Source organism: Rhinatrema bivittatum, chromosome 2 (assembly GCF_901001135.1).
Source record: "Rhinatrema bivittatum chromosome 2, aRhiBiv1.1, whole genome shotgun sequence".
Taxonomy (NCBI): Eukaryota; Metazoa; Chordata; class Amphibia; order Gymnophiona; family Rhinatrematidae; genus Rhinatrema; species Rhinatrema bivittatum.
The window spans coordinates 76,343,501-76,371,071 of record NC_042616.1 but is presented as its reverse complement, the minus strand read 5'-3'; the positions used below and the strand labels follow the sequence as shown (position 1 = coordinate 76,371,071).

The 27,571-nt window shown below is 44.2% G+C and overlaps 1 protein-coding gene across 1 annotated transcript in view; it reads left to right on the top strand.

Annotated features, from left to right (window-relative positions):
• The window catches only part of GHRHR (growth hormone releasing hormone receptor), a 137,564-nt gene that overhangs the window by 51,953 nt on the left and 58,040 nt on the right, over window positions 1-27,571 (top strand). The window contains exons 9-10 of the mRNA XM_029587025.1: window positions 6,252-6,321; window positions 9,576-9,667. Coding sequence (XP_029442885.1) covers window positions 6,252-6,321; window positions 9,576-9,667 — 162 coding nt within the window. The remainder of the gene's footprint in view (window positions 1-6,251; window positions 6,322-9,575; window positions 9,668-27,571) is intronic.

Genomic DNA, 27,571 nt, shown 5'->3' with positions numbered 1-27,571 from the left:
AGGATTCGCTGTTCCAGCGTCCTGTGGGATACTCGCCCAGCCAGGCTCAACAGCTACTACTCACTACTGCCACCTCTGGTGGTTTCCAAAACTGTTTAAATAAAGATTCAATCTGTGTTTGTGTTTCCAGAGTCTAGCCTGACACTGTGGTCCCTCACGGGACTGCCCCCCGTGGGCGTTGTCAGTTGCCACAGTGTCCAAGGATCCATCCAAACATCAATAACCATAACAGATTGCTAACTCCATGGATTCAGCTCAGCTCAATGCCTTGCAGGCCATCCCAGGCCTGGCCCTGCGCATTGCTGAACAACAAGACACATTGAAGAAACTCACTACTGTGTTTCATTAGCTGCACGCACAGAAGAATCAAGGCTCTACTTCCAGTAATGAAGGTCAGTTACCTGAAGTAACTGTAAAGACTACTGTGCCTCTTGCTGTTCCAGTTCGTTTCTCTGGGGAGATTCAAAGAACTAGAGGCTTCTTAAACCAGTGCTGCATGCATTTTGCATTACAGCCCTCTCACTTCCCTACAGCCTACGCCAAGACTACTTACATTCTATCTTATCTTGATGGAAGGGCCTTGTCTTGGGCTTCTGCGCTTTGGGAACGCAAAGATCCGATACTCCAGGATATTGACGGATTTATGGACTTGTTCAAATCCGTTTTTGATGATCCTGCCCGACACACTGTTGCTGGTTTTGCTTTGGTGGACCTGAAGCAAGGCAACCGACCACTGGCTGATTTTGCTATAGAGTTCAAGACTCTTGCTACCGAATTATTTTGGGACCCTAGATGCCTTAAAACCCTCTTCTTCAGAGGTTTGGATTCCCGCTTGAAGGACGAGCTAGCCGCACGTGAGACATCTGACTTGCTGGATGAGCTAGTGGCCTTAGCTACTAGAATTGATCACTGGCTTCATGATAAGGTGCAAGAACTCAAGCCTGGTAAAGGACCTGTTCAGAAAGAAGTTTGTGCTAAGCCTGCACTCAGGATGGTTCCTGTAATGCCTGTTGCCAGTGGTGAAGAACCGATGCAACTTGGTCGCAGTCACCTGACATCCAAAGAGAGAAGACTTCGGAAGAGGAATGGTTGGTGCATGTATTGTGGACAAACTGGTCATGCAGTCCAAACATGTCCCATCTGTCCGGGAAATGGATGGGCCTAAGTCCTGCGGGAGGACTTTTCTTAGGCCTTACTACGTCCTCTCCTCTGCTCTCTCTCCCTGTCTCTCTGATCTGCGGACCGCTGGAATTCCAAATCCTTGCCCTGGTGGACTCAGGGGCAGGAGGTAATTTTATTCTACGATGACTTGTGGAACATTTGAGGATTTCCCTCACCACTTTGAAGATTCCATTACTCCTATCGTCTATTCACAGAGAGCCTTTACTGGGCGATGTTACCTGTTGTACCAAACCGGTAGTCCTCCACACCGGAGCTCTCCATACTGAGTCAATACCACTGAGTCTCCCTGCTCTAAGGGATCAAGTACCCGTGGGCGTGGTCCGGGAGCGATCTCCTGCACTCGTGACGTCGGGTGACAGGAACCAAAATGGCGCCGGTGCTACCTTTGCCCTGTCATATGGTAAGGGCAAAGGGCCACCGGCGCCATTTCTATTAACGCAGCCGTGGCCCGAGAGCGGGAGATCGTGCCGGGACCCCCCCACTGGACCCCAGGTAATTTAAAACATTTTGGGGGGGTTCTGGAGGGTGGGGGATTTGTTTTAAAGGGTCGGAGTGGGTTTTAGGGTTGTTTTGGTGTGCCGGTTTTCCCGCCCTCCCCCGATTTACGATTTTTTACGATTTTTTAAAAAACCAAAACATGACGATCAGATTTCCCTCCCCCCCCAGTCAAAATCGATCGTTAAGACGATCGATCACACGATTCACATCCCTAATATATATACAGTTGCCTGCAGTTGGTTCCTGTAGTGTTTTTGTCCATCCAGTATATATGTTTGCTGGCCACTCTGCACAGGCACTGTAGGCCAATAGCCTACATTAATGACAAATAGTGCGGACTAATTACAATTAGTTCATGCTAATAGGAATAGCGAGTGGTCATGGGTAATAGCATTACCATGTGCTATTTCCAATACGCTCATGCTATTTGGCTCAAGCACCTGTGCAGAGTAAATAATGGGAGCTAGTGGAGCTGTGGCACCAGTGGCAGTACAAGGGTCTGCAACCATCCTAGGTGGTGACGTCTCCGATTCTCTGAACTGCACAAAACCCGGACCACCATACTTCCAGCTCCCTGTCATATCCTTAGCCTCTCTGCTCTTATAAAAAATGGTACCCTCTCATCTGCCGTTGCCACTCTGCCCACTTCCTATACCATAGGCAGCAGCCTAGTCTGCCTAAAGCTCCCACCGGCCCTGCATGGCATAGCCCACATATTAACTGGCACAGATAGTGGGCAGGAGCGATTGGGCATCACTCCTGCCTCTGAAATTCTCAGTTTTAATGTACATCCTCTTGCATGCATGATGAACTTTAGCAGGGGTGTTACTAAACCATGTCACTTTTTTAGTGATTGCATACTCTGCATATCTTTATCTTAATGAATAGAATATTAAAAGCAATTTTAGTAAGAATGCTAACAAAATTTAGTGCCTCAACCCTAAAAACGTATCAGCTTGTATTTTAATGAATTGGCTCATTAATCTTTTCTCCCTAACTGTGCTTTGCCGTGTTATTCCTCTTCCTTAATGTCTGATTTTCATGAGTTTCTCTCTGCTCGAGTATCTCTCCATGCACTTATTTCTGCCTTGTGTTTCCAGTTTCCCAGTTTAACTATCTGTCATCTGCCTGTCTGCTTCTTGCACCACCATGTGATGTTCCCTAGCTCACTAACTTTCTGAATTCACAGAAATTCGTATTTTGCCTTGGCATTTTTTAGGACAGGACAGTACCAAAGTGTGCTCCTTGTAGAGTTTCCCTTTGAAAATGTGGGTGAGTGCAGAATATGGGTCCTTTTGTAACCATAAACTTTTTACCTGCATTGAAGCAGATACAAATTGTGGGTGTCATATTTAGATAGCCGGAAAACTTGTCTCATAGATTCAGCAGGAATATATTAACCAATATGAAAGCTATTCAGCTACATGTGGCTGGATAAAATAAGAACCTAACTGGCTATCGGGACGATACAGAAAAACCCTCGGGAGAGCCGGTGAGTGCCGGCTCTCTCAACGCACACTCAGGCCACTATCCTGGGTGCGCGATTCAGGAAGAAACAATATGCAAATGAGGGCCCGTGGTAAAAGACGGCGCTAGGAACACTAAAGAGTCCCTAGCATCTCCTTTTTGACAGAAGCGGCGGCTGTCAGCGGGTTTGACAGCCGACGCTCAATTTAACCAGCGTCGGTTCTCGAACCCGCTGAAAGCCACAGGTTCGGAAAACGGATGTGGGCAAAATTGAGCATCCATCTTCCAACCCGCGGGCCATGGGCAAATTTACAATTTTTTTATTTTTTATTTTTTTTTATTTTTGGGGCTTCCGACTTAATATCTGCTTTTCTGTACACTTTCCCGGTGCCAGCCGAAATTAACTCCTGCCTTTGGCAGGCATTAATTTCTGAAAGTAAAATGTGCAACTTGGCTGCACATTTTACTTTTTGTATCGCGCGGGAATAACTAATAGGCCCATCAGTTTCGGGGGGGTTGGCCCTGCGTTTTCCACATGCTATTACCCCTTACTGTATAAGGGATAAAAACAGCGTGCCGAAAACGTGCGGCCATCCGGGGGCTAACGGTGCACTTGGCCTGAGCGCACTTTACTGCATTGGCCCATATATTTGAACATAGCCGGGTAAATTTGTAAGTTATCTAGCTTTGTGTGACCAGATAACTTGTTACATAACAAGATATCTTTAAAAGATATATAAGGCCCGGCGGTCCAGCCATCCCAAAACATCATACATGGCCATATTGGGCTGTGCTTCCTGCACCCCTCAAACGTCTCATAATACTGTAAAAGTCCCTGGATTTGTAGGCCAGACCCCTGGCCTGGTTTTTGCAAACTATTCCTGTTATTTTCATTTCATTTCATTTATTTTGTTTTATATTCTGCTTTTCGGTGCTTCAAAATGGATTATGTTCAGGTACTGTATGCATTTCCCTATCCCCAGAGGGCTTACAGTCTATGGGCCTGATTTACTAAGGTTTTTCTCACATTGTGAGTCTATGGGAAAAATGCTTAGTAAATGAGGTCTTAGATTTGTATCTGAGGCAATGGAGGATAAAGTTATTAAGATCGGGTTGATCCTTCCCCCCCCCCACCCATCTGCAGTGTTGATATGTTGTGCTGGCAACCCCCTGACCTTCCCCATACCACTCCTCCCCCTCTCCCCCTTCCCCCCCCTCCCCCGCGCTACCTTAAATTTCCCTGCCAGGAGCAAGGGACCCACTTCCACCTCCCAGTGAATTCAGCGCTGCTCTAACAGAGGCACTGCTGGAAGCATAAATTTACATTCAAGCTTACATTTTCAGCGCTGCCTCTGTTAGAGCTACTGACCAAGCTCTAACACTGAGTATATTGGAACCTTTGAAAATTGCTACCATATATTCTATTGAATTGTCAGTAGGATTTGCCTGCATTAAGTGCACTTAACGTGAGTAAATGGGCTTTTGAAAATTGCTACATATGTTACATTAACATTTTCCCTTGAAAATTACCCTGAACGAATATATTTCAATAAAACTTTACTAAATGAATACGATACGCTTAGAAACAGCAGAATACTTCACACACACATATATATATATATATATATATATATATATATATATATATATAGGCAAATGAATACGGAACCAGAAGATCAGTTTGCAAACATAACATTCTCTGTAGTAAAATAAATAAAATTGTGCTAAAGAACCAAAAATACTATAAATGAAGTAAAAAACAAAACTGAGAGATCTCTAGTTGCCGTACTTTTCTTTTTGGGCAACTAACGTACAAGCTTATGTAGTAAAACCCACAACTCACAGTTTTCCAGTCTTTGGAGATTTGAACTCTGGCAATTCCTGGTTCAAATTAAGACTATTTAGGTGCAAGTCCTGTTATTTGTTAGACAACTTTGCAATACATCGTTTAATTCACAGTTTAAACGTTTGCAGTGGTAGCAGAGAATAACAGATATGTTAGAAGTCATATTAAGCCTAGTGTAACCCCTGTTCCACTCTGGGTCAACCTCCCTGCCTTGGGGAGCACTGGGGTCACGCTCCCAAGGTGGGGGATCAAGTCTCGGGGACTGTAAGCCGGGGGGCAGGATAACCTGCAGGGCCAGCACTGGGCCAAGGTCACTCCAGATAAAGAAACCAAGGGTCCAGTCAATAGTTGTGCTCCAACATAAAGATAATTTACTGCAGAGCCCTCAGAACAAAACGTGCTGACAAACACCAGGAGTCATAAGTAAACAAAATCACAGAGATTCCCTCCTCAAAACATAGAAAAATGCTTCTTGCTTCTCACTCACATCCTTTCTTCTGTTAGCAACAGTCACTCCTTTGTTTCTTCCCTTCCCTCAGTATCTGATCGGGCCTATCCTGGCCCTCTTTTTCTTTCCATTATTAAAGCAGTTACTCTCAGAGTCTTCTTCAGCTCTAGGAAGGACTCCCTCTGATGTAGCAGACAGGAATCCTCCCAGCCCTGCCTGCAGCAAGCCCCTGCTTGTGTAGTTTGAGTCCTGGTCCAAACCGGGCCCCACCACAGTTAAGCAAGCCCAGGTTTCTTCAGATTTTCAAATAGTATTGCACACTTTAGTTCTTTTCCTTCAGGCTTCCTGAGATTTGGGGAGAAAATCTCTGCCCCACTCTTTGCCATTCCCTTCTGTTACCCTGGGAGAGGATGACAGATCCCTTCCAATCTGGAGCAGTCCCAGACTCAGTAGAGTCAGGGTTTTTATTACTTTTGCTCACTGACCGAGTCCATGAGGGCCGTGCCCCCGCTGTCCGTCAGGAAGGGCAGGTAACGTCCTCTGACCAAAAGATGACCTGTAAGCATTGGAACTTTCTTACTCTACTTCCAATGTAACCTTTTGCACTCTCCACATCCTGGGGAACATGTTCAGACGCCCCATGAGGGGAAAATATCCACTTTTCCATGCACCTTTTTTAGAAATAGAGAATCCTATACATTTTGTGGCATATGGGCCACACTAGTTTTTCCAAAATGCAGTATCGCCTCCTTGCAGCACTTCACTAAAACATAAATGTGTAACTAAATTAGGATAATTGTGCTTTTACAGATGCTGGGATGATAATGAAGGCTCACCCTCTTGGTGGATAATCAGAGGCCCTATTACTCTGTCTATTGGGGTAAGTAGCATGTTTTACATTGGGACTGATATTTAAAAGGTTTGGTTAATTTTGGGAGTTAGCCGGACATTGAAAACATTGACATTTCTCTCTTCCGCCCCACCCCTGCCACTGACTGGCAAACATTTTATTTAGGAAAATTGCAGTTTAGGAGCACTCCTAGGTCATGGTTAAACTTTGGTTGGTCAGCACTGATATTCAGCATTGACTGGACAAAATAACCCAGGTAACTCTGGTTGGCCATAAAATCACAGCTTCTGTCTGGCACAAGATCCCCTCCCTCCAGGATAATACGTTTTGTTTTTTTTAAAGTGTCCCTGCAAGATTGCTCCAATGTCTGTCCCATTGATATAATTATTAAAAAAAATGCAATGTGGTGCCTGATTTTTCTACCCCCCGATTTTAAAAAGTCTAAGGATATCTTGCTCCCATCTTCCCCTTCAATATGTAACAAAAGTGTACTGAGTTCATTCCAATATCAGCCTGGTGGGAGGGGGATTGGCACTAGACAGTTGTTTTTTTTTTTACTTAACCAGATAACTGATTTTCAGTGCTAATGGCTAACTTTATCTGGGAAACCCAACTTTACTAATTCTAGCAATCAAATTTTGGCCTGCTAATTTAGGGAACTTTTCAGCTGTAAACCTATTTGGTTAGCTTTAGCTGAAAATTTTGAATACTGACCTCACTGAGTCCATTTTATGTTATTGCATGGGTAATCTGATATGCAGAGTATTAGCCCTTTTCCTTGACATAAGAAATGACAACTAAAGGCATTGGGGGTCCATTTTCTAAACAATCTAGCTGCCTAACTATGGGATTGGGTGGCTAGATATACAGTTTAGAAAATGTTCCACTTCTGAGTGGCAAATATTGCTGTCTTTACTCGGTGGCTTATTTAGCTACTCAAAATGTGGACATCCTTGGAACTGTTGGGTCGAGGAAGTGGTGGTGATGATTGGTGGTGAGGATTTACCTAGCTACCACTGATTTTAAATTCCACATCTATCCCTGTGCACAGAGAAAGCTGGCTTAAGTCTAACTATCTATATGATGTATACGCTGCAGCTGACTAGATTTAAGTAAATTTTCAGATGTTAGGCAGCGTTGGAAACTCAGAATCTCCAAAATCAGTTGCCTGGGCTGGAGAGGCCATTCCGGCTTTGCTTGAATATGTGGATACAATGCAGGAAGCAACAGGATCTGATGGAAAAGAAAGTTAGAAGCCCATCGTAGGCAATCATCCGCCTTTATCAGTAATCCAAAGAGAAAACTTATTAAAGATTCTATTGCTAATAAGGTTAAGCAAACAAAAAAAAATCCTTCTTGTTACCTATTAAAAAGACTGGATATACCATGGCTCTCAAGATAAATCTCATCACTTTTAATATTGGTCAATCTGAGACTTTATTCCCTGGGGTGATTGGCATGCCATTACCACATTGCATCAATTCTGGGAACTTTCTTGCAATGTTTCTTTTAATAAATTTTGTTTTTAATGGATTGCCATTTGATAATGTATCTATTTTTTTGGATTATAATTTTATATGATTTGGATTTTAAACCAAATGACTATACCCAGCAGAATTAATATATTTCCACGTATTTTTTTATCATATCATAACTGATCTCCAAAAGTTTTACATCCCATTGTCAGAAAACGTTTTCATTCATTTGGCAATATCTATACATATTTTGTTTTTGAGTTTCATCAATGCACAAGGAGCTATACAATACAGCCCATCCCCTGCCTCACAGAAAGTTTACAATTAAAGGAATTCTTTTTGTCCAGTTGCAGTTCAGTAAGCAAATACATGAGAGGTAAAATAGGTTGCCCGAATCACACAGAGAAGCAATGGCAGAACTGCTGCTAAAACTGATGGATTCCCAGTTTTCTAACCCTTGCCATGATGGACATTGCTTTCAAGATAAAGTTAACATCATGGAGTGTGGCATGCTGTGTGATCTGTGTGAAGAAGATACTATCTCAATGGCAATGTCTATTATTTTATTATTTAAATAACATTAAAGGATAACTAGTACAGTAAAAACCCCATTATCCGTTATGCATTGGGGAATAGGCTATGTAGGTTAATCAAATATGCAGGTTACCTGAGAGGCATCTGCATCCTGTCATTTCCCCGTGTCCTCTCCATCCTTCCTGTATCTTGCAGGAAACAGAAGAGGAGAGATGATGCTAGAGTGGACAGAGCAGAGCAAAGCAAAGCTACTCTGCTTCCTAATCCAACCCCTCCCCTTCCTGTCATTTCCTGCCCGCAACTTCCACAAGATGCTACCTAGGCAAGATGTCGGTTAGTTGAGCTTTCCAGATAATTTAGTACCAGATAATGTTGCTTTTAATGGTATTATATATGTTCTGGTTCTAAAACATAACAGAATGGGGAAAGCTTTATGGACCAGAAGTAGCATTGCATTGTGAGAAACCCAGGGATTCAGACTTATTTATTTATTTATTTATATATTTATTTTAAAGTTTTTATACACTGATATTCGTTTGCACATCATATCGGTTTACATATGTGGCTTAATGGCGCTATTTGAATATTCAGCCACATTCAACATCTGCCATTTAGCCGGCTAACTAAATAGTTAGCCGGCTAAGTGATGGGTGGGATGGGGTGCTCCAGGGCATGGCTGCTTATCTGGATAAATTAGCTAGATAAATTTAGACTTGCTATTGATCAGGTCTAAACTTAGTCAGTTAAACTTATATGATTAACTTTCAGATAGAAGGGTATATTCAGCGGCACGGCCACACCGCTAATATCTCAGCTAAGTAAGCCAGTCGGATAGTGGCTGAATATCTACCTCCTACTGCATGTTCAATTCCTGAACTTGACTCCTGTTCCTTGGGACAAGCAGCGGCTGGGGATGCTCTGAAGACAGCATTCATTGTCCTTTGGAGGAGGAAGTCTAGGTCATTTCACAATGTGTGACTAGGGGCTAAACTCAGGGTACAGACAAGGCTCTAGGGAGAGTCAGGATCTGTAGGCCCTAAGAATTGTTCTTGTGATGGCTAGGCTAGATGGGTGAGTTAAGAATGGAGGATGAAACTCTGGCCACTAATTGCAAATAAAGGAATATGACATCTGGCACCTTAGCCATTCTGATTGATCTGGGAGCCCAAATGATCAGGAAAAACTGCTAAACCAAAAATCATGTAAAATAAACAAGAGTAACATGAAATTTTGTCTGTTTCTCTCTTTTTTCTTTTACAAATTACATTTACACAGGTCAGTTTTCTCCTTTTCATCAATATCATAAGGATTTTGCTGAAAAAGTTGGATCCTAGGCACATCAATTTCAATAACTCATCTCAATACAGGTACTGTAATAAAAATGACCGGCACTGGAATATCTGCTGTGATTCAATTGACACAGTGAATCAGTGATACTATTTATTAGGAATGAGAGAAAAAGAGCAGGGTTTATAAAACAGCAACATAAATTTCTCTCATCAGTAGAGTGTGCCAATTCTTAAAAGGGCTCCTACCTTTAATTACATGAATAATGTCTCCTTGTTGGTACCTGCCATCATCTTATTTGGAGTTTGCATAAGTGGGGCTTGACTTGGAGGTACTCCAGATCTACAGTGCATCATAAATGCAGGGTATTGTTTGCAAGGGGTGCATCAGTCATACAAAAACGCTGTACTTAGTGCCATGCCTGCAGCACTGCCTCCTTCTGGGTGGAGGAATCAGGAAGATAAATAGTAAAAGAGACACAGGGCCGGATATTCAGAATTACGCGAGCGCGTAGATTTGTGCGCTCAACCCGGCGCGCACAAATCTATGCCCGATTTTATAACATGCGTGCGTAGCCGCGCGCATGTTATAAAATCCAAGGTTGGCATGCGCAAGGTGCACATTTGTGCACCTTGCGCACTCCGAGCCCTAGGGGAACCCTAATGGCTTTCCCTGTTCCCTCTGACACCTTCCCCTCCCTTCCCCTATCTAACCTGCCCCCCAGCCCTACCTAAATTCCCCCCCCCCTACATTTGTTGTCCTATTTACGCCTGCCTCTGGCTGGCTACCGGTGCGCGATTCCCCCGGCACAGCTGCCATGCCAGAGACCTCGATCCCGCTCCCAGACCGCCCCCGGATCGGCACTCCGCCCTCTTCCCGCCCCTTTTTCAAAGCCCAGGGACATACACGCGTCCCGGGGCTTGCGTGCATCGCCGAGCCTATGCAAAATAGGCTCAGCGCGTGCAGGAGAGGTTTTAAAGGGTGATGCACGTATGTTACGCGCGTAACCCTTTGAAAATTTGCCCCACAGTGAACAGTGTGATGTAAGTATTAAAATACTATGCATGGATAGCCTATAGACAATTACCATGTTCTAATGATGTTGTGTATTATCCTTGGTCATGGCATACAGAGCTGTTGCCCAACTCTGTTGCTTAATGCCCTGCAGAGAACTCCCCTCTGCTTCTTGCCAGAGCAGACAGAATAGAGCAGAGAAGAGAAGAGCTGCTCCACTCCCTAATCCAACCCCTTCCTTACTGTCATTTCTCAGTAAGGGAGGGGTTGGATTAGGGAGGGGAAAGAAAGGTGCTGGTACTACATACTGTCACATACTGTCAGAAAAAAGCCCTGAGTGGTACTAAAAGAATTATTGTAAGGGACACAAATCTTTATATTAGGAAAGTATATAACAACATGAGAAAAATGAGACAAGTATGGTTTCAAAAGAGATGTCTGAAAAGGAAAGATTAAAAGGCTAGGATTCATATTCAAATGCTAATTAGTTGGATAAGTTGGATTTATTCGGCTAAGTGGCCAGATAATCAGTGGGCTGCCAGTGGGTGTAACATTGGTGGCACTTTTCCAGCTAACTTAGCGCCTTATTTTCTGCGCTACCTACATCGGGGCGGAGTCGGCCCCGTAAGAGGAGGCATCGGGACGTCACCGGGGCCGACTCTGCGAGGATGGCGCGGACAGCGAAAAGGTAAGGAGCCTTTTCGCTGTCTATTTCGTGCCCAATAACTACACCTTTTATGGTGTAGTTATTGGGCGCGACACCGGCAGCGATCGCACCGGCTAGCGCAGGACTGCCCCCCCATTTCGCCCCCTCCCCCACCCCCTGTGACCACCAGATTTTCTAAGTTCTGCGAACTTAGAAAATCCAGCCCTTAGCCGGAGAAATAGCGATGTTTAATCGAATAAGCTAGACGTACCATATAGCAGGTCCCCTAAAGTTAGCGGTTAAGCTTATCCAGCTAACGTTTATGCTTATCCAGGAATGTTCAGTGGCATTGCCGCGCTGCTGAATATCTCATGATAATTAGCCGGATAAGACTTATCTGGCTAGCTTACATAGTTAGCTATATTTAAATAATGCCCCACTGGCATTTAAAAGGAGTCACAGGAAGAGGAGGGCAGAGAAATATCTGTAAATGCTGAGGGAAACAGGGAAGGTGGTAATGATAGAAATGTACAACTATAGAAATAAATAGTTAAGGCAGCAAAGCCAAGTGAAAAAAAACTATTCGCTTTTTAGATTCTATATCAGACCGACAGAATTACAGGGGGCTGGGCTTATTGGACTGAGAGGAATAGGGAAGAATGTATGGAGGTTGAAAAGAAAAAGCAGAAATACTGAAAAAATACCCAACTTTTGTGAGATGTTCACTGAAGAAGGAATCAGAGAAGAAACTTAGTGTGGAGGGCAAAACCAAGAAGGAAGTTTGAGCAGTTGTGCTGGTGGTATTCTTCTACCTTTACTTTCCTAATGGCTAAGGTTACCTTTTTTTTTTTTTTTTTTTTAAATTGAAGAAGAGCTCTCTGGGGCACAAGACCTGGGAGATGTGGGCTCGTCAGCCTCACCTCCCAGCTTTAATCTGGCCACAGGTCTGGAGATGCAACAAACCTCCAAGGGCTACAGGCAGTCTTCTCCTGCCTTATCGAAGGAAAGTTAATGATGATTCCTTGAGTTGCTTCACCCCCTGAGGGGTTTGCAGAGTTGCTCCTTGGCAGTGGTGTCTGTGTCTGGCGAGGAGCTGGTGTGAGCGGTGGCAGCTGTGGAGGCTGATGAGGGCACATTTCAGGAGGATGTGTGCCCTCACCAGGGGAATTCCCCAGATCATCCTAAGGCCCAAGTGCAGGTAGACTGCAGCAAGAATGCTGTGCTGCTGCAGGGCACACAGAGCTCACTCTGACACCAGCCTCGCTGCATCAAGAGGAGTTTTACCAGACTCCCATCATGAGAAAGGCAAGGCCGATATGGGGAAAATGACATTGATGGAGCTGTGGCCTCAGAGGCTTGTCCGGAATGCTGGGGGAGTGTCTGGTTCTCCTAAAATTGCAGCGGGAGAGTGCTCAAGCCTCTGATTTTTCTCTGTTGCATTATACAAAAGCAAAAAGAAATTCAGAGACTATTGTACCTAGTTCCATGGGGGGAAATAAGAACGTTGATTATTGAGTTTACAGGAGCATATTAAGACTTCTCTTTATAAAGACTCAAGAACTAACCTTTAACATATTTCTGTTTGGCTTTGCAAGTTTGAAAGTTTTAGTTGTAGCCAAAATGGATTTTGCGAATTCTGTAATTGTTAAATTTGAAACAATGGACTTAACTTATATATTTTAAACTTGAATTTTTTAAATTTTGTTCTTATTCCTTATTTTGTTGTATTTAATGGAAACAAATTTAATAGATGATTAAAAAAGAAGAACAGGCTTATGTCAGGAGTACAAAATGGAAGAGAAGTGGACCCCAATCTAATTACAGAATAGAATATATGGATGGATCTAGAAATATTGAAGAAAGAGAAAGGGGGTGAGGGTTCAAATGTCGGGCTGCCAACTTTTCCACAGACCAGGAGTGGACACTTGCAGACCAGAAAAAGCTCTTCATATCGCACATTTTTCGCTTTCATGGCCTACCAAGACACATTGTTTCAGACCGAAGATCTCAATTCACAGCAAGATTCTGGGGGGCCTTGTGCAAGTTATTCGACATCTCTTTAGACTACACTTGAGCCTATCATCCACAATTAAATGGCCAAACAGAACGGATGCATAGAACCTTAAAACAGTTCATTCGAGCCTACGTGATTTGCCATCAGAATAACTGGGCTGAACTATTACCTTGTGCTGAATTCGCCATCAATTCTCATCCAGCAACATCAACTAGATCAACACTTTTTGAAGTGGTATATGGATGCTCTCCAACACCGCCACTTCCACTGAAGCTCTCAGTGATGTTCCCAGCAGCTCAATCTACTGCTGATGAAATCCATAACCTGTGGACTCAGACGAAAGACATGCTAGTTAAAGCGAGTGACCGTGCTAAGAAGTTTTATGACGCTCACCATTCTCAAGCGCCTGTCTTCAAACCTGGTGACAAAGTCTGGTTATCTACCAAACATCTCAGACTGAAGTTACCATCCACTCGTTTTGCTCCTCGCTACGTTGGACCATTTCCAATCCTCCGACGTCTTGGCAACATCACTAACAGTCTGAAGCTACCACCTGGACTAAACATCCACAAAGCTTTTCACGTTTCACTCTTGAAACCTCTCATACTCAGTGAATTATCTTCCAAAACTCAGGAGCCACCTGCCATCAATGCAGAAGGTGACCTAGAATTTAAGGTCGAAGAGATTCTTGATGTCCGAAGACGAGGTAAAACACATGAATACCTTCTTTCTTGGGAAGGTTTTGGCCCCGAAGAAAACTCTTGGGAGCCTCAGGCTAACATCCTTGATAAAGAGATACTCCATCAATTTCATCTCGTGCATCCTTTGAAGCCTAAACCTGGTACCTGCAGAGGAGACCACCCTTGGAAGGGGGGTATTGTTATGACTGTCGCTGCCTAACGTCTCCGCTCCGCCCTCCTTACCTCTTTGGCGACTCCTCTCACGGTTGATGGATGTCTGGCTGCCACAGCATCTGCCTGCCGTCCTCTCTGGCATCCCCGGTCCTGCTTGGATGCTGCATCCCACCATGTTGTTCAGCTGCCATAGGGCGCGCGTGCCGCGCAGCCCTGCTTCTTATTCCTTCTTTGGTGTGAACCTCAGGGGCATCCCTCTGTGATGACATCACGCATCCCGAATACAAAAGCCTACACTGTTTGCTAGCTAAACGAGTTAGCAAGGGACTCCTTACGGATGGGATTTACTCTCCGTACCTAGCTACTCTGCCTCTCCTTATTGGACTTACTCTATCGGGGTACCCGCTCATCGGGGGCCTCTTTTCTTTCAGGTCGCTGTCTGGAACCGGTACTCGCTCCTCGAGGGTCCATGTTCCCGTACTCGCTGCCTGAGCTCACTTCTGCTTGGAAGAAACCGCTGCCTACACCATCAGTGAGTTACCATCTATATTCTCTCAGAGCTGTTCCCTGGAACCAGGTACTCGCTCCTCGAGGGCCTGCCTTTATTCCAGCTTCTGTGTTACCTTCCGGGAGAGACTGCTGTGTGAGAAATCAACCAACGAGGCTCCATACCAGAACCCTGTGTATGCTCCACTGTACTCACTATCTCAGTTTCTCTCCACTACAGCACAGCTATTGAGGGATTGCTGTTCCAGTGTCCTGAGGGACTACAAGCCCAGCCGGGCTTCATCTCTACCCACTACTGCCGCCTCTGGTGGCTTCTCAACTCTGTTAATAAAAGATAATTCTGTGTTGTGTGTCCTAAAGCTGAGCCTGACTTGTGGCCCCTCACGGGACTTCCCCCTGTGGGCGCAGTCATCTGCCACAGTGTCCAAGGGTCCACCCAAAACCTTACAAACAATAACACTAGGCTTAGGCCTAAGCCAAGATCGCAGTGAGGGGACCCAGCCTCCAAGCCTGGGCCTGGGTTTAGGCCTTGGCAATGGGACCTGGCTTTTAGGCTGGGTCCCATTTTTGAGCTTGAGCCCAGGCCTAGACTGAGGTCTTGGTGATGGGACTCAGTCTCTATGCCAGGCCCTGGAATTGGGGCCTGGGCCTCAGTTTTAGATCTGGGTGAGGCTTTGGCAATAGGTCCTGACCTCTGTCAAGTACTGGTGCCAGGCCTAGGCCTTCATGATGGGACCTGATCTTGGGCCAGGCATGGTGTTGGACTTAGGTCTCAGTGTTGTCCCAGGCCTTAGGCCCAGGGAATACTCAGGTTGGCCTGGGGAGGCCCTGGGGAAGCCTTGTGTTGGCCTGAGGATTTTTTTTTTTTTTTTAAACAGAATAAAACCAACGAAATGTCATTGGTTTTTCTTTCATTCCATTTTGAAAACATTATGAGTCAAAACCGTAAATATCTCAAATTTCGGTGAGTTGACCTTTAACTTACTACATTTTTGTTTATAATGACATGCTCTGTTATCAGAAATCTATGACAGATTACTATCCTCCATCTACTTTCTGCATAGTTTCTCCCTCCTCAGGGGGATACATACTGCTTCGCCTGAATTTGCAGGCTTTGCTGTTTCCATCCCCTCATGCTGACTTTCTGTCCTCATCTCCCTCAAATAATTTACATTTCTGTTTTTGCCACAGTATCAATCAGGTTTCAATAGTCAATTGGACATGATGTTCCTTTTTTTTTGTCCTTTTCGAGTGTCTCAGCATCTCTTTTAATGCTCTGCCTCCACACAGCTGAGGTTTCCTATTATACAATGCAAATCATATAGAAAATACCTTTGGAGACTCCCACCTCTTTCAGAAAGTACATGCAGTACTTCTCAGCTCACGTAGTTGTCTATGACATTGATTCAATATGATAATTGTTGAATGTACTGTATGCTACTTTCTTGCAATGGGTCCTTTTTCATTTCAGTGAATGGGTTATAGCCATTTCTATGTTTCTTACCAGATGCTCAAGATATATAATATAGTATAAAAGTGCATATTGTTTCTGTTGTGCTTTGAATTTTGAATATAGGATGCTAAGTGCTGAGAGTAGTAATGTCTGACATTCAGCATGTTTAGCTTTCATTACTGTCAACTTAGTTAGAGGGCAAACAGAAAAATACCATGAAAAAGCTCAATGGATAAAAGGACTGAACAAAAATAAAAAGCTTATATTAAAAATGTTTTTCATGGAAATGTTTCTTTTTCTTCATTATGATTGATTCCTGCAAGTAGCTTTATGTCCAAAGCAAGTTTGGAACTTGTAAGAACATTTTTCCAGTTATATAACGGAGTAATAATTAACAGCTCAGGTTCCATTAAAAACAACCAGAACAGAAATTTTCCAAGGTCAATATTCAAAGCCATTTAGATGGATAACTTACAAGTTAATCAACTTCTATATCACGTAGACCCTTCTATTTAAATGTTAGGACTATGGTGAATATACAATTCATAACAATAAGTACCAATTATACCTACTATTCAATCACACAATCATCAGGATACCTGTAATATAATTGACCTTCATAAGGAACAGCAATGGATCCATCGGTTGAGCACTGTATACCCTGGAGGTTTATATGTAGCAGTAGACTGGTACACTTTGTTATAAGCTACATATTTACTGTTTCTGAAATTTTACATGATCATCATGCCTAACCAATAGTACAGAATGATTTGTTACATCATTTAGTATGAGTGACAGATAGATTATATAAATAGCTGAGTGGAGAGCATTTCTGGTGCATTAGCCGGAAAAAAGAACTCTAAACCGCCATGATAAGTGCTGGGAGAGTCGTCAAATAGTAAGCAAATGTTTGCTCAATATAGTTTATTTATATATTGGTGCTTTTTCACAGGACAAGCAGGATGGTAGTCCTCATCTATGGGTGACATCATCAGGATGGAGCCCAATCACGGAAAACTTCTGTCAAAGTTTCCAGAACTTTGACTGGCCCCTACTGGGCATGCCCAGCATGGCAGTAACCCTGCAGCCAGCAGGGGTCCCCCTTCAGTCTTCTTTTTTCCGTGCAGCAGTAGCCTCGCGGTTTAGGAGCTCTGAAGAGATTCCTGACAGGAATTTTCCTCACGGAGTTAATTAAAATTAGATTGCCCCACAGGGGTCCCTCCTCTAACTTTTCTCAGGCCGTGGTACTCCGGTAAGTTTTTTACCGTTTTCCTCGACTACCGTCGAGTTTGGCCCTCGCGGCCCACTGGCCGTCGACCGTACCGCGGCTCGATTTTTTTCTATGGCCATGGCGTCGGGTTTCTGTTGGTGTCCGGACTGTACTCACACCATGTCTATCACAGACCCTCATGGAGTCTGTGTAATGTGTTTAGGACATGAGCATGATGTCCTGACTTGCACCAAATGTGCCCTTATGACATCAAAAGGTCGCAAAGCCAGAATGGAGAAGATGGGACTCCTTTTCCGTGCTCACACCCCGACGCCGTCCATCGCATTGACGTCATTGGAACCGGCATCGTCGAAGTCGCACCAGTATTGACCACCGTCTGGTGACCGCCCACCATCGACGTCTTCACGGCCATCGACTCCCGTTTCTCCCCCTCAAGATCGAGGGGATTGTAGGGAGAAACATCGCCATCGGCATCGTAAATCTCGGACCGTTGAGGGAGCGAAATCATCGACCGAGCCACCGTCCAAGCCACCACCGAAGAAGCCCCGTCCAGGAACGGCACTGACCACTCCTGTGACCGGGACATCGAGGCCACTCTCACCCGATCGGGGTTTGGGAGTCGCAATTCCGCCTGTAAAGGTGGTCCCTCCAACTGTGCCTCAGCCTCCCTCTTCCGTCATGGAGCCGGGGCTAATTGCCTCAGGTCTCTGGGAAGAACTGGACCGGCTGATCCAGGAGGCCATCGACAAGGCGATGCAATGACTCCAGGTTCCTCCGGCACCGACACCGGCACCGAGAGTGGAACCGGTCACCGACCCGATTCCAGCAGTTCTGGCACCGCTGCTATCCCGGATGGGGGCACTCATGACTGCCCTTCCACCGGTGATTCCCTGGTCTCCGATGGCTCCGGTGCGCTCCCCGAAAACAGCTTCATTGGGAGGAGAAACACCGTTCTGCATTCCTCCTTCGGGGGTAGTGCCTCAGCCATTGATGCCATGTTGTCTCTCGCCACCGATTCATTCATCGGGGGCGATACGCACATCGGCACCATTGATGCCTTCGATGCCGGCACCAATGCCCTTCAGGGCATCCACGGTGCCCCCGGTGATTACTTCGATTTTCTTGGAGCCTCAGTCAGGCCCTTCGGGTATCCAACCCCTTTCTCATCCTACAGGTCAGCCTGCTGATTCTTATGACACCTGGGGTGATGATACTTCCACAGACACCAATGATTTCCCTTCACCTCCTTCTCCTACTGAAAGTAGAAAGCGTTCTCCTCCAGAGGACCTCTCTTTCATTAATTTTGTGAAGGAAATCTCGGAATTGGTCCCTTTTCAGCTTCAGACGGAGCAAGATGACAGGCACCAGATGATGGAGCTTCTCCAGTTCCTGGATGCCCTTAAAGTAATCACTTCTATTCCCATTCATCAAGTTCTTCTTGACCTCTTCAAAAAGAACTGGGAGAACCCTGGCTCCATTGCCCCAGTACACAGAAAGGCTGACACTACTTATCTACTACAGTCAGCCCCTGGCTTTCAAAAATCTCAGCTTGACCACCACTTAGTTGTGGTAGAATCAGCTCAAAAGAAAGCAAAAAGGATGAAGCCACACTCCTCTATCCCTCCTGTCAAGGAACACAAGTTCCTAGACAATATTGGTCGACGAGTATTCCAAGGGGCCATGCTCATCTCCAGAATTGCTTCTTACCAGCTGTACATGACCCAATACAACAGGGTCATTTTTAAGCAAATACAGGACTTCTCTGAAACCCTGCCTGACCAATTCCAAGAACATCTTCAAACCCTTGTCAACAAGGGGTTTGAAGCAGGAAAGCATGAGATAAGAACAGCTTACGATATCTTCAACACTTCCACTAGAGTGTCTGCAACTGCCATTTTGGCAAGAAGCTGGGCCTGGCTCAGGTCTTCTGACCTTCACCCAGAAGTACAAGGCAGGCTCTCTGACCTGCCCTGTATAGGAGATAATCTATTCGGTGAACAGATTCAACAAATAGTGCCTGAATTAAAGGACCATCATGAGCCCTCAAACACTCTCATTGATACCTTCTGACTTTCCTTCTAGACAGCCCTTCAAGAAGGACTCTAAAAAGTCATTCTTCTGCCCCAGGAAGTACTATCCCCCACCAACAAGGTCCCGAGTTATGAGGCCTTATCAAAAATCTCAGCCTTGCCAGCCCCGAAAGCAAAAGCCTCAAGCAGCTCCCCAGCCGGGGCCTGCTTCCGGTTTTTGACTTTCACTTGGAGTGCAGCAGCCTGATCCCTCTACCAGGCATACCAGTGGGAGTTTGTGCCACTTTCATGGAATGTGGCAATCCATCACAACCGACCAATGGGTGCTAGCAATCATTGCTCAGGGTTACCACCTGAACTTTCTTGCTCTTCCACCGGACTCCCCACCTCTACAAGTGTGGAGAGTAACCGACCACTCTGTCCTTCTGGAGCAGGAGGTTTCCCTTCTTCTCTAGTTAAGAGCAATAGAACCCGTTCCTCTTTTGCAACAAGGCCTTGGGTTCTATTCCCGGTACTTTTTGATCCCCAAAAAATTCGGGGGACTTCGTCCAATTCTGGACCTACGTGCTCTCAACAAGTTCCTCCAGTGGGATAAGTTCAAGATGGTAACCTTGGGCTCGCTTCTACCTCTTCTACAAAGAGGAGACTGGCTCTGCTCTCTGGACCTCCAGGACGCATACACCCACATTGTGATAGCTCCGGTTTTTAGTAGGCCCAAGGCACTATCAATACCGGGTGCTTCCATTCGGCCTAGCATCGGCACCACGAGTCTTTACCAAATGTCTCGTAGTTGTCGCAGCCTTTCTCAGGAAAGAAGGTGTTCACGTCTACCCCTATTTAGACGACTGGTTAATCAAGGCCTCAACCCAGCAAGCCGCTCGATCATCCCTGGATTTGACCCTACACACTCTAATTTCTCTAGGATTTCTCGTCAATTGCGAGAAATCCATTGTCCACATCACCGACGCACTCCGTCTGTCTTTCGCCTGGTGGAAAGAGCAGAGCAATCTCCTCCGGGGACTGCCTTTTCACCTACCAGATCCTCAACTCATTCTCAACACCGATGCTTCCAACCTCGGCTGGGGAGCTCATGTGAACGATCTACAGACACAAGGATCTTGGTCTCCAGAGGAAGCCAAACACCAGATAAATTTCCTGGAGCTTCGAGCAATACGATATGCTCTCAGAGCTTTTCAGGATTGCCTATCAAATCACGTCATCCTGATTCAGACGTACAATCAGGTGGCCATGTGGTACATCAACAAACAGGGAGGCACAGGCTTCTTCCTTCTGTGTCAGGAAGCTGCACAGATTTGGGCGGAAGCGCTCTCCCGCTCGATGTACCTCAGGGCCACCTACTTGCCGGGACTGCACAATGTCTTGGCAGACAAACTGAGTCGTGTCTTCCAACCGCACGAGTGGTCGCTCAATCCCTCGGTAGCGACCTCTCTCTTCCAGAAATGGGGTTATCCCCAAATAGACCTCTTTGCGTCCCCTCAGAACCACAAACTAGACAATTACTGCTCCCTCATTTGCAGCGAGCACTCTCAGCCCAGAGATGCATTCTCCCTCTCGTGGACAGCAGGTCTGCTTTATGCTTTCCCTCCACTTCCTCTTCTCTCGAAGACTCTCGTGAAGCTCTGTCAGGACAAGGGAACCATGATCCTGATAGCACCTCACTGGCCACGCCAAGTGTGGTTTCCAATACTCCATACTCCAGGATCTCTCCATCCGCAGGCACATTTCCTTGGGAAAGGACCCGCTTCTGATCACTCAGAACAGCGGATGTCTACGCCATCCCAATCTTCAGGCCTTGTCCCTAATGGCATGGATGTTGAAAGGTTAATCCTTCAGCCACTTAACCTTTCAGATTTGGTTTCTCGTGTCCTGATTGCTTCACGGAAACCTTCCACAAGAAAGTCTTATTCCTATAAATGGAAAAGGTATACATCATGGTGTTCCTCACAGTCCCTTGATCCCTTTTCCTGTCCAATCCCAAGATTTTTGGATTATCTCTGGCATTTATCGGAATCAGGTCTAAAGACCTCCTCAATCAGAATGCATGTCAGTGTGGAAGCCACCTTCCATAAAGGTGTCGGGGATGTCCCTATTTCGGTACAACCCCTCGTAACACGCTTTTTGAAGGGCTTGCTCCATATCAAGCCACCTTTATGTCCTTTGGCCCCTTCTTGGAACCTTAATCTGGTTCTCGGGCGGCTCATGAAACCACCATTCGAACCTCTTCACTCCTGTGAGATAAAATATCTCACATGGAAAGTCATTTTCCTTTTGGCTATCACTTCAGCTCACAGGGTTAGTGAGTTACAGGCCCTAGTAACCTATCCTCCTTACACTAAACTCCTGCAGGACTGGGCGGTACTCCGCACTCACCCTAAGTTTTGCCTAAGATAGTTTGGGAGTTTCGCATTAATCAATCCATCATACTATCTATCTTCTTTCCCAGGCCCCACTCCAATCCAGGGGAACAGGCTCTGCATACCCTCGACTGTAAATGGGTTCTAGTGTTCTACCTAGACCGTACAGTTGCCCACAGGAAGAGCACTAAGTTATTTGTCTCTTTCCATCCCAACAAATTAGGGCAACCTGTGGGTAAGCAGACTCTCTCCTCCTGGTTGGCGGACTGCATATCTTTTTGCTATCAGCAAGCAGGCATTCCTTTCCAAGACCGTGTTAATGCACACTCTGTGAGGGCCATGGCGACTTCAGTAGCACACCTACGATCGGTGCCGCTTCCTGACATTTGCAGGGCTGCCACCTGGAGCTCTCTCCACACTTTCGCAGCCCACTATTGCTTGGACAAAGCCAGAAGACAGGATTCCATCTTCGGCCAATCTGTCCTGCGTAACCTATTTCCAACATGACGAACCAACACCCTTCTGCCTGCCCGGTGGGGTTCAGGATGCCCTCTACCAAATTCCACCCCAGTTGTTGTGCCTGTTGCACGCCGTTGGGTACATTTGGTGCATTTTCGGACATCCTCAGCTCGGTACTCACCCATATGTGAGGACTACCATCCTGCTTGTCCTGTGACAAAGCAAATGTTGATTACCTGATGTAACAGGTGTTCCCACAGGACAGCAGGATGTTAGTCCTCAAGAAACCCGCCCACCGCCCCGCGGTGTTGGGTTCGTTTTCTTATTTTATTTTTCGGCACTGCCTGTAGCTTTCAAAATAAGACTGAAGGGGGACCCCTGCTGGCTGCAGGGTTAGTGCCATGCTGGGCGTGCCCAGTAGGGGCCAGTCAAAGTTCTGGAAACTTTGACAGAAGTTTTCCGTGATTGGGCTCCATCCTGATGATGTTACCCATATGTGAGGACTAACATCTTGCTCTGCTGTGAGAACACCTGTTACAAGTAAGCAACATTTGCTATATATGGAGTCTGAGTAAGAACATAAGAACATAAGAAATTGCCATGCTGGGTCAGACCAAGGGTCCATCAAGCCCAGCATCCTGTTTCCAACAGAGGCCAAAAACCAGGCCACAAGAACCTGGCAATTACCCAAACACTAAGAAGAACCCAGGCTACTCATGCAATTAATAGCAGTGGCTATTCCCTAAGTATAATTGATTAATAGCCATTAATGGACTTCACCTCCAAGAACTTATCCAAACCTTTTTTGAACCCAGCTACACTAACTGCACTAACTACCATCTCTGGCAACAAATTCCAGAGCTTTATTGTGTGTTTAGTGAAATAGAATTTTCTCCGATTAGTCTTAAATGTGTTACTTGCTAACTTCATGGAATGCCCCCTAGTCCTTCTATTATTCGAAAGTGTAAATAACCGAGTCACATCTACTCGTTCAAGACCTCTCATGATCTTAAAGACCTCTATCATATCCCCCCTCAGCCGTCTCTTCTCCAAGCTGAACAGCCCTAACCTCTTCAGCCTTTCCTCATAGGGAAGCTGTTCCATCCCCTTTATCATTTTGGTTGCCCTTCTCTGTACCTTCTCCATCGCAACTATATCTTTTTTGAGATGCGGCGACCAGAATTGTACACAGTATTCAAAGTGCGGTCTCACCATGGAGCGATACAGAGGCATTATGACATTTTCCGTTCTATTAACCATTCCCTTCCTAATAATTCCTAACATTCTATTTGCTTTTTTGACTGCTGCAGCACACTGAGCCGACGATTTTAAAGTATTATCCACTATGATGCCTAGATCTTTTTCCTGGGTGGTAGCTCCTAACATGGAACCTAACATCGTGTAACTACAGCAAGGGTTATTTTTCCCTATGTGCATCACCTTGCACTTGTCCACATTAAATTTCATCTGCCATTTGGATGCCCAATCTTCCAGTCTTGCAAGGTCCTCCTGTAATGTATCACAGTCTGCCTGTGATTTAACTACTCTGAATAATTTGTATCATCCGCAAATTTGATAACCTCACTCGTCGTATTCCTTTCCAGATCATTTATATATATATTGAAAAGCACCGGTCCCAATACAGATCCCTGAGGTACTCCACTGTTTACCCTTTTCCACTGAGAATATTGACCATTTAATCCTACTCTCTGTTTCCTGTCTTTTAACCAGTTTGTAATCCACGAAAGGACATCGCCTCCTATCCCATGACTTTTTAGTTTTCGTAGAAGCCTCTCATGAGGGACTTTGTCAAACGCCTTCTGAAAATCCAAATACACTACATCTACCGGTTCACCTTTATCCACATGTTTATTAACCCCTTCAAAAAAATGAAGCAGATTTGTTAGGCAAGACTTCCCTTGGGTAAATCCATGTTGACTGTGTCCCATTAAATCATGTCTTTCTATATGCTCTACAATTTTGATCTTGAGAATAGTTTCCACTATTTTTCCCGGCACTGAAGTCAGGCTCACTGCTCTATAATTACCCGGATTGCCCCTGGAGCCTTTTTTAAATATTGGGGTTACATTGGCCACCCTCCAGTCTTCAGGTACAATGGATGATTTTAATGATAGGTTACAAATTTTAACTAATAGATCAGAAATTTCATTTTTGAGTTCCTTCAGAACCCTAGGATGCATACCATCCGGTCCAGGTGATTTGCTACTCTTTACTTTGTCAATCTGGCCTACTACATCTTCCAGGTTCACAGTGATTTCGTTCAGTTCGTCTGAGTCATCACCCCTGAAAACCATCTCCGGAACTGGTATCTCCCCAACATCCTCATTAGTAAACACGGAGGCAAAGAATTCATTTAGTCTTTCTGCAATGGCCTTATCTTCCCTAAGAGCCCCTTTAACCCTTCTGTCATCTAGTGGTCCAACCGACTCCCTCACAGGTTTCTTGCTTTGGATATATTTAAAAAAGTTTTTATTATGAGTTTTTGCCTCTATGGCCAACTTCATTTCAAATTCTCTGTTCGCCTGTCTTATCAATGTTTTATACTTACCTTGACAATGCTTATATTTTATCCTATTTTCTTCAGATGGATCCTTCTTCCAATTTTTGAAGGATTTTTTTTGGCTAAAATAGCCTCTTTCACTTCACCTTTTAACCATGACGGTAATCATTTTGCCTTCCTTCCACCTTTCTTAATGTGCGGAATACATATGGACTGCGCCTCTAGGATTGTATTTTTAAACAATGTCCAAGCCTGTTGAACACTTTTAACCTTTGCAGCTGCACCTTTCAGTTTTTTTCTAACTATTTTCCTCATTTAATCAAAGTTTCCCTTTTTAAAATTTAGTGTTAGAGCTGCAGATTTACTTATTGTCCCCCTTCCAGTTATTAGTTTAAATTTGATCATGTTACGATCACTGTTGCCAAGTGGCCCCACCACCGTTACTTCTTTCACCAAATTTTGCGTTCCACTAAGAATTAAATCTAAAATAGCTCCCTCTCTTGTAGGTTCCTGAATCAATTGCTCCATGAAGCAGTCATTTATTACATCCAGGAACTTTATGTCTCCAGCAAGTCCTGATGTTACATTTACCCAGTCAATATTGGGGTAATTGAAATCTCCCATTATTATTGCACTGCCAAATTGGTTTGCTTCCCTGATTTCTCTTAGCATTTTATCATCTGTCTGACCATTTTGTCCAGGTGAACGGTAGTATACTCCTATCACTATACTCTTACCCAACACACATGGGATTTCTACCCATATAGATTCTACTGAGCATTTACTCTCTTGTATGATAAGGGTTTCTTTCTCACATCACTTATAACCATAATATTATTCAAGATATTTTGTCTTACAGACGTTGATTCTGAGCCCTTGAAAAGGAATGCGCGTTTGAAACATGGTACCGTATTTGGCTTTTTGACATGAAGGCTTCAGTATTTACAAAAAATATGCAGTGTTAACATTTGAAGATGTGCAGAATCACTTTGGAATTAAAAACACTGATATTATTGCATTTAAAAAATGTTTTCTAAAAAGTTGAACTATTGTATAAAAGTGACCGATGATTATATAAAAGGCTGAGTCTAAAAGTTTGATTACTATACGACGAAGCCTAGTATGAAGGTCAATTATATTACAGGCATCCTGATGATTGTGTGATTGAATATTAAGTACTATTGGTACTTATTGTTATGTAACGTACAAGTTATCCATCTAAATGGCAACTTTTGTATTCAGCCACTTATCCGGAAGTCAGTCAGTACTCAGCAGTGCACAGCACACCCATGTACTGTATGTGTGTATGTGGTTCACTGTGGTTTGGTTAAGTTCATCTGAATCATTACCCATGAAATCCTTCTCCAGATTGGGTATCTCCCCAACATCCTCTTCAGTAAACATTGAACCAAAGAAATTGTTTAATTTTTCCATGATGGCCTTATCTTCTCTAAGTGCCCCTTTAACCCCTCGATCATCTAACGGTCCAACTGACTGCCTTACAGGCTTTCTGCTTCGGATATATTTTAAAAAGTATTTACTGTGAGTTTTTGCCTCTACGGCCAACTTCTTTTCAAATTCTCTCTTAGTCTGTCTTATCAATGTCTTATTTAACTTGACAGCCCTTATGCTTTATCCTATTTTCTTCTTTTGGATCCTTCTTCCAATTTTTGAATGAAGATCTTTTGGCTAAAATAGCTTCTTTCACCTCATCTTTTAACTATGCTAGTAATCGTTTTACCTTCCTTCCACTTTTCTTTATGTGTGGAATACATCTGGACTGTGCTTCTAAGATGGTATTTTTTTTAACAATGTCCATGCCGCTTGCACTCTTTTTACCTTTGTAGCTGCTCCTTTTAGTTTTTTTTTTTAACTATTTTTCTCATTTTATCAAAGTTTCCCTTTTGAAAGTTTAGCACTAGAGCTGTAGATATACTTACTGTCCCCCTCCCTGTCATTAATTCAAATTTGATCATATTATGGTCACTATTGCCAAGCGGCCCCACCACCGTTACCTCTCTCACCAAATCCTGTGCTCCACTAAAAATTACATCTAAAATTGCTCCCTCTCTTGTCGGTTCCAGAACCAATTGCTCCATAAAACTGTCATTTAGTCCATCCAGGAACTTTATCTCTCTAGCATGTCCTGATGTTACATTTTCCCAGTCAATACTGGGGTAATTGAAATCTCCCATTATTAGTGCACTACCAATTTGGTTAGCTTCCCTAATTTCTCTTAGCATTTCACTGTCCGTGTCACCATCTTGGCCATCCTATCACTACATTTTTCCCCAACACACAAGGGATTTCTACCCATAAAGATTTGATTCTGCATTTAGTCTCATGCATAATCTTTATCCAGTTGGATTATATGCCATCCCGGACATAAAATGCCACCTCACCTCCCAGATGGTCCTCTCTGTCATTGCGATATAATTTGTATCCTAATATAGCACTGTCCCATTGGTTATCCTCCTTTCACCATGCTCTGAGATGCCAATTAAGGCTATGTCATCATGCACTGCTATACATTCTAATTCTCCCATCTTATTTCTTAGACTTCTGGCATTAGCATACAAACATTTCAAAGTGTGTTTTTTATTTGTATTTTCATTCTGCTTTCTAATTGATAGGGATAAATTGGAATCTTTTAGCTCAGGTGACTTTTTAATTACAAGCACTTGGATTACTTTTCTTATTAATGGAACCTCACTGTTGGGATGCCCTAATTCTAATGTATCATTAGTATTCTTTGAATTAATTACTAAAAAAGAGGACTCGGACAACTGAATGGTCTATTTGTGTCAAGTAACTTAAATGCAACAGGGGTCCCAGTAGCAAAAATAACTATATCAAATTGGATAACTCAATGTATTCAGT